General features: G+C 55.7%; 1 protein-coding gene across 18 annotated transcripts; it reads right to left on the minus strand.

The window, feature by feature from the left end:
• Window positions 1–963: 963 nt before the first annotated feature.
• Window positions 964–12,663, minus strand: Znf444 (zinc finger protein 444). Of its 18 annotated transcripts, XM_046431016.1 has the most exons (6): window positions 12,016–12,260; window positions 9,584–9,724; window positions 8,899–9,083; window positions 8,378–8,724; window positions 3,089–3,197; window positions 964–2,056 (listed from the first exon to the last, which is right to left on the minus strand). In XM_046431016.1, exons 4-6 carry the CDS (start codon window positions 8,693–8,695, stop codon window positions 1,473–1,475), a joined length of 1,011 nt encoding a protein of 336 aa, XP_046286972.1. In that variant the 5' UTR covers window positions 8,696–8,724; window positions 8,899–9,083; window positions 9,584–9,724; window positions 12,016–12,260; the 3' UTR covers window positions 964–1,472. The 18 variants fall into 18 exon arrangements, with proteins under 18 accessions (XP_046286972.1, XP_046286969.1, XP_046286967.1 ...); XM_046431013.2 differs by lacking the exons at window positions 9,584–9,724; window positions 12,016–12,260 and adding an exon at window positions 12,612–12,663 and having other exon boundaries at window positions 8,899–8,955; XM_046431011.2 differs by lacking the exons at window positions 9,584–9,724; window positions 12,016–12,260 and adding an exon at window positions 12,612–12,662 and having other exon boundaries at window positions 8,899–8,982.
• Window positions 12,664–15,289: the final 2,626 nt, after the last annotated feature.

Raw genomic sequence — 15,289 nt, forward strand, 5'->3', positions numbered from 1 at the left:
AGAACAGCGAAAGAAAAGCTGCTTTTATGTGAACTTCTGAGCCCCTCCCCTTACATGCTGGGTTTTAAGTTCTGAAACTACCTGAACTCGGGGTTCAGGGGATTAATTGATTACAACAAAAGCTGTGCCCTCTGAGCCTGGCTGCAGCCAAATAAAACTGTTTCCTGCTGTCTTCAGGCCCTACCTTGTCTGTCCCTACAATAGTCCTATATTCTAGATTGTTCTGCTTCAACCTATGCCCCACGTGTAGTGCCCCTTAAAGCTTCCTGTTGCCCATGTGGACAGTATTTGTTTTAGGCTTCCTGTGTCTTACCTCAGAGGAAACCATCTAGTTTTGGCCACTGGGGTCTGCACTCTCAACCTCGAATGCTTTCCTGCTAACCTGCCAGGACTGAGCTGTGGGGCCAGGGCAGCCCACTCCCTCCACTGAGGTTTCCCTGCTAAGCTACAGGGCAGTGCAATGCGGAGCTCTGGGAATGCAGGCACCCAGCAGGGTCTGGCCAGAGCCTGTGCACTGGACAGCAGACAGCGCCCCTTCCCAGAGCCAGGCTGCAGGCTCATGGCCTGCCCGCAGGACTGGAGACTCCCTCTTGGCCAAACGGGCCGCACAAGACACCTACTGATACTGATACCTGGGGGTCCTTGAATGTCCCAGGATGGCACGGCTAAAGCAGCAGCCTCAGCAAGGCACCACTGTGGATATTATATCAGATGTGGAAGCTGCTGCTCACAGAGACAAGTCTTGCCTGAAGCTGCACAGCCAGGAAGAGTGGGGTCCAGAACTGAGCTGGAGACGGGGCCCCTTCTCTGAACCTCCTCCCTGTCTTTGTAGGATAAGCATGGGGCAGCCCCACCCCTGCTTCCAGAGCTGAGCCCAGACTTCAGGAGGGTCTGAGGTGGGCCCAAAGGTTCAGTCCTGGAGGGTTGTAGGCATGGTGACAGCCTGGGACAGCAGGCCACACACTGAGTCAGCGACTTTATTAATAGTCTCCGATGCTGGTGAACTGTGGTTCCTGACCACCTTCCCGGGAGCAGGCACCCATTCACCTGGGTCGCAGAGAGGTGCACCAGACCAAGGTGCCCCACCTGGCTGCTGGGTCTAGCCGGTCGGAACCTTCGCCCCTCCCTTTCCTGCCTCCATCTGGCCTGGGGACAAGACCCAGCCCTTTCCTCAGGGTCTCCTTCACCCCAGGAGCCCCGCCACTACTCCTTGCCCAGGCTCTTCTCTAGCGACTGGGATCCTGACTCTGCTCGGCGCAGGGAAAGGGTGGCAGGGGGAGGAAGGAGGAAACAGAGGAGGGCTACGAGAGAAGCGAGGCCCTTTACACAGGGGTAGGAGAGGCTGAAGGCTCGCCAAGGGAGGAAAGGAGGCAACAGTGAGGCTCAACTGGAAAGAAAGAGTGGGAAGGGAAAGGCGGGCTGGGGGAGGCGAAGGGAGGCCATGGGCAGTGTGAGGGCGGTGAGCTAGCTAGCTACCCAAGAGGCCAGGGTGGGAATGAGCCTCCACCCTCAGGGACCGGCGTGCCGGTCCCCTGTGCGCTAGCTGCCGCTCGGCCGTGAATACGCTGGTGGCGCAATACGTGCTCCCGGCGCCCGAAGCCCTTGCCACACTCCCAGCAGGCAAAGGGCCGCGCGCCCGAGTGCGTCTTGCGGTGGCGCACGAGGTGCTCACGCCAGTAGAAGGTCTTGCCGCACTCGCAGCATGCGTGTGGCTTCTCTCGCGCGGGCAGTGGGCGCAGGGCCGGGCCCGGGCCGCCAGGGTGCGTGCCGCGATGTCGCCGCAGGTGCTCCTTGCGCCGGAAGGCCTTGCCGCACTCGGGACAGGCGTGCGGCTTCTCACTGGAGTGGCTCTGCCGGTGGCGCTGCAGGTGGGCCGGCTTCAGGGGCGTCTTGCCGCACTCCGGGCAGGACGCGGCGCCTGGGGCTGCCAAGAAGACAGGTAGGCCGGGCGCTGGAGGTGCTGGCGGTGGGCTGCCCGGCTCCTGCTTGTAGGGGCGCACGGCCCGGGTGTCCCCTGCTGCTGGCGGCACCTCAGTCCCAGGCACTGCATCTCCTGCTGGAAAGGCGCAGGGTCAGGGGCCCGCTGTGGGCTGCGATCGGGGCGGGCGGGGCAGGCAGACTTAGTACCAGTGTCTGCGGGTCTGGACAAAGGCTGGCGCGCGGCCAGGCCTAGGTGAATACTCAGTGGACAGATGGACTGCGTGGGGGACACGGACGTGTGGGTGGGGAGGGGTGACAGGAGGAACACCGGTGGAATGACAGGTGGGGGAGGGAGGAACAAGCATACAGAGGGATAGGGCGAGTGCAGATGCCGCGCTGGGGTGGCCACACGATGAAGCGCAGCAGCGGCAGGAAGGTTCCAGGAAGACACGGCGGTGGCCGTCTGGCTGCGTGGAGATAGGATGGGAGGTGTGGGGTGACTGGAAACCAAGCCGGACACTCAGACGAGCGCCCATGCCTTCCTGCAGGTTCCCCATCTGCTTTGGTTTTCCTGTTTTACATTGTGAGCTTAGCTTGACCCTCCCGCCTGGTCTCCAGCACTGGTTCCACCTAGACCACCAGTCTCTTCCTCAGGTGGACGTCTTTGGCGGTCCCTTCTCCAAAGGGGCTGCACAATGGTGAGCCCTCCTTGCCCTAAAGACTGCACTCCCATCCAAGGCAGTAGGCCCAGAGCGTCACACCCTGACACTGACTGTCGGAGATGGGGCGGGCTCCACTGGAGGGGACCTGCTGAGGACTGGGTGCACAGGCTCAGGAATGGGCTGCCAGCACTGCTCTCCAGACAGCCCTTTCTAGCACCTACTATCAGTAGCCACAAAACACAGAGAGCAAGACCTTCTCTCCAGGGGCTGCTGAGGGCTTTGGACAGAGGCAGCACTCACTGCAGCACCGACTGCTCCTGTGGCCTGCCCTCCTCAGTCTGACGCCATCTACCGCCAGCTCCCCAAGGGCAGAGACATGCCAGAGTCATCTCTGGTTCTGGTGCCTCGGCCCGTCACTGAACAAGTGGATGACAGCAGGGGCCAGGGGAGAGAAGGGACCCCTAGTGCTGGGGGCCAGGAGAATGTAGGGAAGAGCCACTGCTCACCTAAAGGCACCATCCCTCTATCTTCCTTTCCGACACTGACCCCGGAGCCTTCTGTCGTGTCCTGAGATACCCTCACTGCTGTTGAATGATTTGGGGAGGTGGCTGGTCCCTGAAACGAGAGATACCACATTCCAAATTGAGAGACCGGGTCGCAGCCTGTACCTCCCTTCCCTCACCCACTTCAACCAGTCATCGGACTGGTTTGCTCCAGGCAAACCCAAAGCTGTGCTGGAGAAGCTCCCCTGGCCTCTGGAAACCAGTGTCAGGGAGCTGTCTGGGAGGTGTGTCCTCCGCCCTGTCAACCCTTACTCAGGCCACCTGTCCGGCCACTCTCACATTGATGACCCACACAAACTGGGCTTCAGTGTCTCTTTAAGCTCCTAAACTTGGGGTGATTTTTTCCATAGCATCAGATAACTAATTCACACACCTGTTGTAAATCTCACTGTGGCTTCTTGCTGTCCTTTAGATAAACTGCAGAACCTATAAGCTACTTTTAACTCAGGAAAAAAAAAAAAATGAAGTGAGTTCAGAACCAGGGCTTCTCTCAGCACAAATGGTGGATAGCTTCTGAGTAGATGGTACCAGCCAAGAGCCCAAAGGCCAAAGAAAAGCTTTGGATTGTCTGTTTTTAGGTCCTTTGCGCCATGGTGGCCATTCCTCAAACCCTTGCCCCAGATGACTGTAGTTCTTCTGGGCTGGTGGAGTTGGCCCAGGACCACACACACCACACCCCTTCACTTGAACTCTGCTTGGAACATGAGCCTCTCCCACCTGAATCACCAGTCCCTGGGGACACTGGCCATGCTGATGCCCCACTCTGGGAGGACTCCAGCCTTTCCTGGAAATGCCTCGTGTTGGGAGACGGGGACTAACTCCTGACCACTCAAGCAGCTCCAGTGGTTATGGGCTGCTGACCATCCCTTGGAGATGGCTCTGGTCTTTGCCACACGCTCTAGCTCCACCCTGCTCAGGCCCATCCTTGAACCCTAGATTCAGGTCACAAAGTCGGAGCTTTAAGGAGGTTTCCTCAGGATGAATATCTGTGCGTCTGATTAAACCCGGCTTGCCTTCAACACGCCAGTTTACCAGGTGCTGGCTCACATCCTATTTGGGACTCTTGTGTCTTTTTTCCTTGAGATGGGCCTACACCTTGCTTTTCCTGGGCTGTCCTTGTGTGGCTAGGCCAGTTGGGGGGAGGTTTGGCAGCCTTGCACAATGGGCTGGGTGCGGTCCCACCTTGTCCGTGTTTTCAAATAGTTTATAAAAGACACGATGAGCCATTTGTTGGAAGGGCTGGCAGCACAGAACTGCTGGGGCCTGATGCTTTTTTTTTGTACTGGGGATTAAACCACTGAGTACATCTCTGGCACATTTTATTTTTTGAGACAGGGTCTCACTAAGTTCTCAAGGCTGGCCTGGAACTTGCAATCCTCCTGACTTAGCCTCTCAAGACACTGGGATTACAGGAGCGCACCACCACAGGGGAAGCTGCCTTGACACCTTTTGTGGAGGTCTTTGATAAATATCTGCTTCACCTCCTCTGGCTTTTGGACTGCAGATGTGCTGCTTCCTCATGAGCACAATTTCCCAGGAATCGTGCACTTCCTCTGGGTGCATAGAGCTGTTCTCTCCCCCGCTCTGTCCTCACCAACTTGCTGATGGTCTGTCACAACTTTATTCTTCCCGAGTACAAGCCTGGGGCTTTCTGGTCACACACCTTTGCTTCTCACTACCTCCTGCCTGACCTGTGGACCCAGGATCCCCTCCTTTCCTTTCCTCTTCTGCGCTTCTGTAGTGCTCCAGGGCTCTGCCCGAGGCCCCTCCCCCAACCCCCTGCTTCCTGGCCACCCACCAGTCTTCCTCTGGGTTGGGTAGGCTGCCTAGAGCCCTGCCCCCAAGTCTCAAAATAATCCTCTTTAGCTATTGTGTGCTGAGACCAGCTGCTGGGTGACTACAAACAAGTCATCTGAGCTCTCTGGGCAGATCAGATTCTCTCTCAACAGAAGTGGGGAAAGCAGATTATGCTGGGGCTTCCCCATGTCAAACTGTGTACTTCCAGGAAGCGCAAAGATTATTCATTCCCCCAAAGCAAGCATTTTCTTAGTAACTACTACGTGCCAGGGACACATCAGTGAACAAGATGAGGCTCCTATCTGAGAAAGGCTGAATCTACAATCTGGCTAGGGCTGAACATGCCATCAAAAAAATAAAATTAAAGGGTCTGGGGATGTGGCTCAGTGGTAAAGTGCCTGAGTTCCATCCCCAGTACCATTAAAAAAAGAAAGAAAAAAAGTAATGCACTAGGGTACAGTTCAGTGATAGAGCACTTGCAGTAACATGGGTGAGGTCCTGGGTTAGAGCCCCAGCCACACACACACACAAATTAGCAAATTCATCAAGGCCAGCATCTTAGTGAGGGGCTCCCTCCATCCTCTAGAACCTGCAAGGCTAATAAGCAAAGCCCCTGGGGCCAGGGAAGGCTACCGGTTCCCACACTTAGATTCCCCCAGCATACTCCCTCCCTTCCCCAAATGGGAGGGATTTTTCTGCTAGATACACAAATGCAAGTTAAAAGCAACAGTAATTACTATGACTTTACCATCTTACCTAAAAGGACATTTTAATGCCCAAGGAGGCAATTGAATGAGCCAAAAGCAGTAACAGCAACTGGCCACCAAGGGGTGTTTCTGTGCAGGGTTGTTCTGAGTTTGTTCACTCCCCCCACAAGGTGGACATGCACTCCCACCTTGCCGTAGACTAAGTCAGGGCTCAGAGAGAGAGCTATTCACCTGCAGTCTTGAGGCTACCACCAGGTGGGAACATCTCCAGGGCCCTTGGAGATGTTCTCTTGCCAGTGGTTGCCAACCCCAGTGGTAAACAAATCGTGAGGAGCTTTTTTAAAAATGTGAAATTCTAATACCGACAAAGGACTTATATCCATAATATACCAACAATGCTCAACACTCACCAGCAAGAAAACAAACGGCCAGTTCAGAAGCCAGCAAAAGACTCTGCTGTGGGCTGAGCGCCTTGCCCCAACTCCCCAGCTGGGAGCCTCACCCCCAGGAGGTAGTGCCAGCAAGGTACGAGGTTGTGAAGGTAGCTCTCCGGAGTGAACAGAAGAGGCCAGAGTCTCCTGGCCCCTCCTGCCTTTGGAGGATGCAGAGAAAAGGTGCCATCAGGAACCAAGAAAGGGGCCTTCACCAAACCCACCACTGTCTTTGACCTCAGCCTTCTGCATCCAGAACTGTGATGGCTTTCTGCAGTTTATGAGCTGCCTGGCCTTGACACTTGGTTACAGGGCCCAAATGGATACATGAAAACCAGAAAGCACCTCCAACAGAAACCTACACTGGAGGTCACAGCAGCTGATTCCCAAAGACAATGGGAAACTGGAAGCCCACCTGCTTGAGTGGAGAAGTGGAGACACATCTAACATGGTCCAGGTCACAGCATGCCAGGGTGGCCTTAAAGACACTCTGCAGAGTGGGAAGCCGCCTGGAAGGCTGTGCACCCCAGGATTCCCTTAACTCGGAGCAGATGCTTCTCTGCTGGGCTGACGCAGGGGTGAGGGAGTGCGGAGACAGCAGAGCTGGCCAAAGGGAGTTCTTTGGGGTGCTGGGATAGTCTGATTGTGGTGGTTATGAAATGTCACGCATCAAATGCATCAGTGCATCAACTCAGATCTATCATTTTGCAGTTTTGGAGCCAGAAGTTCAGAATGGGTCTCTGGGCTAAAATCAAGGTGCTAGCAGGGACGCCTTCCTTCTGGAGTCTCCAGGGCCAAATATATTCTGGTGGCTTTTCCAGCTCCCAGAGGCTGCAAAGGGAGGAAGCCAGGCCCAGGAGCTGTGTGTAAGCCACGTGCCACTGGTGGTCTGTTACAGCACCCAATCCAGAACACGGTGACCCAGAAAGGGTGAGGAGAAGGCCTGAGCAGCCAGTGGGTGAGCATGGGGTGGCCACAGGGTGGAAGAGGTAAGTGTGGCCCAGAGGAAGAGAAGAGAGCCTGAAAGGCCAGGCTAGAGAAGGGAGCCAGAGGCGGTGGCTGGAGTGGGAGGTGGAGGTCACTTGGAAGAGCAAGAGGACATCCAACTCCCCTGCACCCAAATTTTGCTCAGAGACCTGGAGATGCTGCCCTTCCCTCTGCTATGCCCCAGTCCCCTGGGGATGAACTGCCACTGTTCTTCCCAACGCCTCACCCCACTGCTGCTCCCCTTGACTGCACCACACCTACAAGCACGCCTATCTGCTCCAGCTTCTCCTCACCAGCCCCACATGGTGGCTGAGGCCACATGCTGAAAGGAAAATGCCTTAGACCCTGGGTATTAAAACCAAACTTGCCTGTCTCCTTTTTCCTCTTTTAATGTGGCTGCTAGAACACTTGGGAAGACGTGTGGCTCACATTCTATCTCCCCAGGACAGCATGGCTCTAAACCAGGGTAGACAAGCTTCCTCTGCAAAGGCCCAGATGGTCAAGGTTTTTGGCCTGGCGGGCCACCAGGCTTGGCCCAGTGCTGTGAAAGGCTAGAAGGCCAGTTTTGTCGCTGTGGCTCCAGACCACACAGAAGTAAGAGCCACGGCTGTGCACCAACAAGACTTCTAGAAAAAGGGGTTATGTCTGCAAATCCCTGTAAGGAATTTAACCTTGCCCTAAGAGCAGGCTAGTCCTTGGCCTTGGCCTCTGGGAAGTCATCCCTGAGCCCTCAAGGCCTGGCCAGCCAGAACACAACAAGGGATTTAGAGTGGGACCTGGAGCCACACAGCGGCAGCTGACTTCCAGGCAGGGCAGAGACGGAGACGGGCCCCAGTAAACACCAGCTTGGCCAGGCCCCTGGCTGATGGTGCTGTGTGCGCTGCCACGCACTGCCACAGGGCAGGCAGCCCTGTACAGGACCCCATGGGTGGACAGAGGGGATGTGTAAGACCCTTCCAGAACAGCATGTCTCCCTACACACAGCAGCTCTCAGGAGCCCTGAGAGTCCTTCCAGCAAGCACCACAGTAACTGAGGGCCTGGGTCCTACTGGGCGGCAGGTGTTGAAAGGAGAGTGGCTCCTGTGCCCTCTTCCTGCCAGATGTTCTCTGAACTTCACCCGTGTCTGCTTTGCAGCATCTGCACTTGGGCTGCACCTTGGTTGTGTGTTCCGAGTGTGTGCAGTCTCCCCCATGCCCTGAGGGCTGGCATCCTCTGCAGTGCAGAGCGGGCTGTTAAGGAAGTCCTCCCCGGCCCCGAGGAGATGGTGGCCAGGGAACCTGTTGCGCAGCCCCGCCCCCTGCCAGCTCACCCAGAGCTCCTCCAGCAGGGCCACGGCCTCCTCCCCGCTCTGGGGCCTTCGACTGCACACCCAGGCCTGGGTGTCCGCGGGGAGGGCACTCAGGAACTGCTCTAGCACCAGCAGTTCCAGCATCTGCTCCTTGGTGTGCACCTCCGGCTGCAGCCAGTCCCGGCACAGGGCACGGAGCAGCCCCAGTGCCTCTCGCGGCCCTGGCGCATCGCCCAGGTGGAAGTGGCGGAAGCGATGCCACGGGGAGTCCAGGGTCAGGGCCTCGGCCATCCCGCCCTCCTGCTTCACTGGCAGCTGCTGGGGCACAGGGACCTCCATGGGGCCTTCTGGGTTGGGGGTGGCAGCACCTGTGGGGAGGGGAATTTTGAAAGTGAGGACCCAGCTCCATCCCCCTAGAGACCACTGCCTTCCCCTGTGCCCAAGGGGACCGCAGGGCCCAGACAGGTCTGAGGCCGGGCAGCATCCTGGCTCCACTGCCCTCTCTGACCTCAGTTTCCTCCCTTGTCAGATGCAGTACTTGCCTGTCTCTCCTGGCCACGGGTAGGACAGGTCAATCGAGGTCCCTGTGAGGTGCTGTGCTGAAGAAGGGGTGATTGTGACTCCTCCTGGGAACAGATGGATTCAAATCCTGGCCCTGGCCCTGCTCCTCCCTGGGGGCAGCCCTGGGTACTGCTGTACCTCAGGCTCCTCCAAGCTTCTCCAACAGCTTCAAGGTGAGGATTAAAAACATGTACAGGGCTTATAAGGAGGCCTCAAGAGCAAGCACCACCCACCCTCTTCCTCCTAAATAGCCAGGGGCTGATCTTCGGCCCTAGGACTACCCACGTGTCTGTGTCTCCTCCAGCTTTTGGGAGGGAGCAGGTTAAGTGAGATAAGGGGAGCAGTGGGATAGGACTATGACCTTGTAAGAGACTGGTTCCTCTCTGCCATGCAAGGACAGTGAGGTGGCCTCTGCAATAAGAGGCCTCACCTGCCCCCCACCCCCAGCTGCACTCTGACCTCAGCCTCCAGCCTCATAAACAGATTCAGTTCAGGAAGCTGTAAAAAAGCATCACAGGGGGCTGGAGTTGTGGCTGACATGCATGAGGAACTGCACATAAACAGCACTGCATATAAACAAATAAACAAAGTCTATGGACAACTAAAAATATATATTAAAAAAAAAAGGACCAGACTGGGTGGCCTGGACAACACAGAGACGCTTACTTCTAAGGCTGGAGTCTAAGGGGAGGTACAGCACCGGGGCTGCTCAGGCCATGTCCGGCTGCAGAGGCTGCCCTGCGTCTTGTGGTGGGCAGGGGAAGGGAACTCGCGTCTTTCCTTGAGGAGCACTGATCCCTCTCATTCCTGAAGGCAGAGGTGGACAAGGCTACGGCTGCGGAATGGGTGATGCTACCAGAGGGGACACTTAGCAAGGTCTGCAAACAGGTCTGTCAGTGCACAGAGAGAGCCCCGCACTGCTGGCCTCAGTGGGCCCTGGCCAGAGGTACTGGTCAGCATCCTACAGTGCACAGGACAAGCCTCCAGTCAGAACCATCTGCCCTCACATGTCAGCAGTGCCAAGGATGAGAAACTCTGGACAGGGGTCATGGTCCTGGGTTGTCTGGAGACCTCTGAGAGCCTTCCAGGGGTACTATGGTTCAGTACTGTTCTCATGACACTAGGAAAGTGATCTGCTTCCGGCTTCTTGTTACACTGAAGCCAGGACACCCTGACAGGCCAGGCCCTCTGTGGCTCACAGCTGAGAGTTGCTAACTGATCCGTGATCATGAGATGAAGAATTCATCTGCTGTGTGCTGGCTCCACGTTGGGCATGAACCATCTGGCAGAGGCCTCCCTCCTCTGGTGCAGCACTCCTTCCCTGTTCTCTATACTCCAGCCACATAGGCTCCCTCCTATGCCCACTCAAGGTAGCTCCCACTCCAGGGCCTATGCCTGGCTCCTCCTCTCTGCCATGCACCTGCTGTCTTCTCCCTGGATGGCTCTTCTGCCCATGGTCACACTCAGCTGAAACCATCTCCTCACTGGGGCCTCGATGCCCCTCTGGAGATGCTCCCAGACCATGCACCCTGCTGTGGCATCCATGTGCATTTCTCCATTGCCTCCCTATTACTAGTTTTCTTTTAGTATTTAATAAGATGTGGCATTAACCATATTGCTGTTCCATCTTCCTTCACTAGAGTTTAAGCTCCAAGAAGGCAAGACACCATATATTCCAGGCCCAGCATTCTGGTGGGCACTCAGAAATTTTATAGGATGACCAATCCCACGGGGCTGGTGTCATCACCCCTTCATGCAGATGAGAAAGTACAGCTTGCTGAAACACCAGCTAGTAAGTGGAAGAACCTGAATTCACCCCACTTCTGCAGGGCTCAAATCTAGGCTGCAGCATCCCCTCCACCCACCCAGGTCTGATGGGCTTGGAAGCCAACAAGGAAGGCATCCAGAAAACCAGGGCCAGTGCCAAGCCTCAAAAGCCTCACAGAAACCTGTTCTGCCATGGAAAGACCCTTGTGCACTGGAGAGGGACTCTGAGCCAATGGGAGTGAGGTCCAGGCATCTGGCTGACCTGATTTATAAGCCTGGGTTGCAGAGAGTAAACTGCTTGGGACAGGGAGGACTTTTTGCTAGGACCTGAGGTCACTCAGTTCAGGAATACGTACTAAATAATGAGTATGATTATTTACCCTGTAGGTCAACCTGTCCCTCAAGGAGTACTCTCTGCCATCTGCATGAAGGCAGCTGTGACCCTGTTGTCTGGCAGGCTGGTTGTGCCACAGGGTTCATCCCAGAGCCACATACCCTGGATACCTAAGGAATGACATCTGCCTTACACTGCAACACCTTCCAACAGCCCTGAGCTAGGATCCCACTGTACAGAGAAATGTACACCAAAGGAGTGATGGAACTGAACCCAGATCTGACTCCAGGGCTCACGCCAGTCATACCCAGCATCATGGTGCAGCATCCACACAGGCTGGACTCATGTCACGGTTAAGAGCCAGGCTCTGGAGCATGGCTGGCTCACTAGACTTCTAGCTCTGCCACTCATCATCATCAACTTGGCCATGTGACTTGCCTTCTCTAAGCTTATCAGCTCCACCTTTAATTAATACAGGACCAATAGTAGCCCCTGCTCCTCAAGTAGAAGCATGGATTAGACACGGTACAGCATAGATCAAATGTCCCATAAAGGCCTGCTGGCCCCTGAGACTCACAACCTCAGCATTAATGGCATCTGGGACTGGACAATTTCTGTGTCACAGGAGGCTGTCCTGTGCAGTGCAGATGTTTAGCAGTATCCTTGGCCTCGTTCCATTACATGCTAGTAGCACTTTCTAGGTGTGACAACCTCAAACATCTCCAGTTATCGTTGGCTGTTCCTGGGGCGACAAAACCATGCCTGGCTAAGAAGCCACTCACCCACAGGCCAAATATTTACTCAGAGCAAAAGAACTCTGAAGCAAATTCCGGCTCTGCCACCTACCGTCCAGCGTCCTTGGACAAAGTACAAGGACACGTTTTACACACAGAATCTCCATCTCCTGGGCCGTAAAATAGGGACAAAAATAATAAAACTAGCCCAAGAGCCGCAGTGAGAAATAATATAAGGAAAATAAAAATGCGGAGAAGAGCACCTTGCAAGATGTCTAGGTGCTCAAGTTAGCATTTAGTCTTATGATTGTCCAAAGTCCCTTGCGAGATGCTACGGGAAACAAGCACACAGATTGAAACACACTTATAAACTGCAATAGGCATCAAAACAGGACTTAGGAGTGGCCCCACCCTAACCGGGCGGCCCCTCCAGACGGCCGGCCACCTCCAAGCCCACAGGATGAATTCTGTGGCAGGCGCCCTTGACCCAGAAATAAAGGAACAGGGCCGCGATCCTCACCCGCGGGAATCCCAGCGCCGTGGGGCGCAGGTACGCGGAAAACAGCGCGCACGCCAGGCCGCCGCTCGCCACCCGCCTCGGGTCCCTCCCCGAACTCCGCGCGCACCTTCCCGAAGGGGCGGCTCCCTCGTGGGGTCGCGCTCGGCCGCCTCCCTCCCCACGGCCCACCCCGGACAGCCCTCCGCCCCCGACACCGCCCGCTCCCGCCCCGGGCCGCGCCCCAGAAGCGCCTAGTCCCCGGTCCACCGCCCCCAGCCCTCCTCCTCTCCCCTCGCTCACCTCACTCCCGGCGCGGCCCCCCAAGCCCCTCACCCTCCCGCACATGCGCACAGAGCTCACCGGACTCCATGCCCCGGCAGGCTTTGCGCCAACTCACCCGGCTCCCCCTTCCCCTCAACACCCACACCCCGAGTTGCCCGTTCCGCCCAACAACTCCCCTCCTCCAGAGCCGCTCTGGGACTACGCTTCCCAGGGGGCATCGCGCCAAAGGCGGCTGCCCATTGGTCCTCGCTGCGCCCCGCGTCTCCACCAGCGCTAGAACTACATTTCCCAAGATGCATCGGAGCGCGGCCTGCGCCCAATAGACTACCGCGAACGCAAACTGAGTGCTGCGGCCTTCGGACTACGTTTCCCCGAATTCATGCGGGGGCTTCCTATTAGCCAGCGCGCCAGCCTCGAAAGAAGAGGCGGAGCCATGGCGGCGGCGTCGCGGAGACGAAGTGAGGGCTGGCACTTCTCCTCACTCCGGAGAAGCGCCTCCGGGACCCAGGAGCCTCGGCGGGCAGGAGGCGAGTCCGGCCCGGGCTCTCCGTCCTGCCGCAGCCGCCGCCTCGGCCGCAGGTTGTGAGAAGCCCCGCACCTCTAGTACCTCTGAAGACCCCTGCAGGGACAGGGAGGCAGGTACCTAGCAAGCATCCGTCAGAAGGCAGCTGGTTACAGTGCTCACCGGATTCGTGGATGCACAGGTGTCACGGCGGTTAACTGGCGGGCAGAGGACCTTACCCCGGCCTACCCACCGTGGCCTACTGCCCTGCCCCACCTGTAAGGCCCCCCTCTGCCTGCCTAACGTGTTGTTGTCATCCAAGCCTCTTCTGCTCCTAGAACCCCGGTCTCGTTTTCCTGTGTTATCTAATGGCCTACTTCACACCTCCACTTGGATTCCTAGGCCCCGCCCATCCCAGACTCTCCCTCCCTGCCTGCCAGGATTTCTTAAAAGGCATCTCTGACATAAAATGGGCAGTCGAGAATGTTTCACTACTTTCCTTTCCCGAGAAGAAACTGGTTTCTTTCTGCTACACCATCTTAAACGTGTCCATCATTCATCCAAATGTTCAGGCCAAAAATGGCAGGGTGGACCTTGAGTCTCCTCTTCCACCATTCCTACACAAGCGAAGGGTGGTCTTTGAGTCTCTTTTTCCATGCCAGTCGCCCATACACATCTATTCTAACAGCAGGTCCTGTTGACTCTGCCTTCAGAATAGTCAGGACTATGATGGAATGCTATTTAGTCTTGAAATGCGATTTAGTCAGAGCTGTCCACAGCTCTCCCGTCCACTGCTAACCTGGTCCAAGTTGCTTTGCCCCCTCTGAACATTGACCTGCTTGCTCTCTGGCCTCCTGCACCCAGTTCCTTCTGCAGATCACAGCCAGAGGGATTTTTTTTTTCTTTTTTCTTAATGGTAAAATTTACATAGCATGAAACTTGCTTTATTGACCCATTTTTTTATTGTACCTTTTGGTGGCATTTAAGTACATTTAGATTGTTATACAAAACCATCCACCTCCAGAACTTCTTTATTTTGCAAAATTGAATCTGCATCCATTAAACAATAGCTTTCTATTCACTCTCCCCAGCCTCTGGCACCCACCATCCATTTTTGTTATTGTTGGACTGGGAATTGAGCCCAGGGCCTCACACATGGGAGGTAAGTGCTCTGCTACTGAGTACACCCCCAGCCCCTAACATCATCATCATCATATTGTTTGTGTTGAGGTTGGAATTCAGGAACTCATGTATGCCTAGGCAAGTGGTCTACTGCTGAGCACTTGCTTAAGCCCCACCATCCTACTCTGTCTCTGTGGATCTGACTATTCTAGGTACCTTATATAAGTGAAATTATGAACTTTTGGTACTTTTGTGGCTGGCTTATTTCACTGAGCACAGTGTCCTCCAGGTTAGTTTATGTAGCATGTGTCAGGATTTCCTTCCTTTTCAAGACTAAATAGCATTCCATCATATAGACATATAACATTTTGTTGCTCTGTTTTAGTTTTTTGTTTCCACTCCTATGGGAAGTGGGGCTCTGCCGTGTTTGCAGCCCTTCAGGGTGCACCTTTGACCCTGGTATGCACAGTGATCCACGTGATCTGAGCCCTCAGATCCAGCGTCCTCTGTCCACACAGGGTCAGGCACTCCTCAGAAGCTGCAGGCCTGAGCCAGGGCACAGGGCACAGGCTTGGCAAGTGGATTGGGAGGGATGGTTCAGCCACCACCTCCAGCCTGGCCGGGTGTGTGTGGGTCGGGTCCTTGGTTCACAGAGGCCTTCAGCCCAGCACCCCTTCCCTCCTCCTCACTGTGCACTGTGCGTCAGCACACTGGCCACTTTGTGTTCCTCTAACACAGGTTCTCCAAGTCCAGTCCCCAAGCCAGCTGCACAGCAACACCTGGGACGCAAATTTTTGGCCCCTACCTCTGGTTTACTGAATCAGAAGCTGCTGGTGGGCCTGGTGGCTTGTTTTCAGGAGCCTGGGGGTTGGGGTTCTGGTGCATGCTGGTGGGCCCCTTATGTCCTACCTGCAGGCTAGAGGAAGTACCACTTACTTGGTCGTGTTCTTGTGCAGAGTACCTAGGACTTCCAGGTGGAGCAAAGATCCTAAAAACACCTTCGATTCTTGCTTTATCTACACTAAAGTTCTGTACCCAAGCCAGAGCAGTTGAACGCCCACTCCCCACCCCCTGAATGTGGCAAAACCAGCCAATTCCACCACAAAATGTTGTCTCCCCTTCATTCAGTTCA

Source organism: Marmota monax, unplaced genomic scaffold (assembly GCF_021218885.2).
Source record: "Marmota monax isolate L192 unplaced genomic scaffold, Marmota_monax_Labrador192_F-V1.1 WCK01_AAM20220418_F8-fsc00215, whole genome shotgun sequence".
NCBI classification, from domain to species: domain Eukaryota; kingdom Metazoa; phylum Chordata; class Mammalia; order Rodentia; family Sciuridae; genus Marmota; species Marmota monax.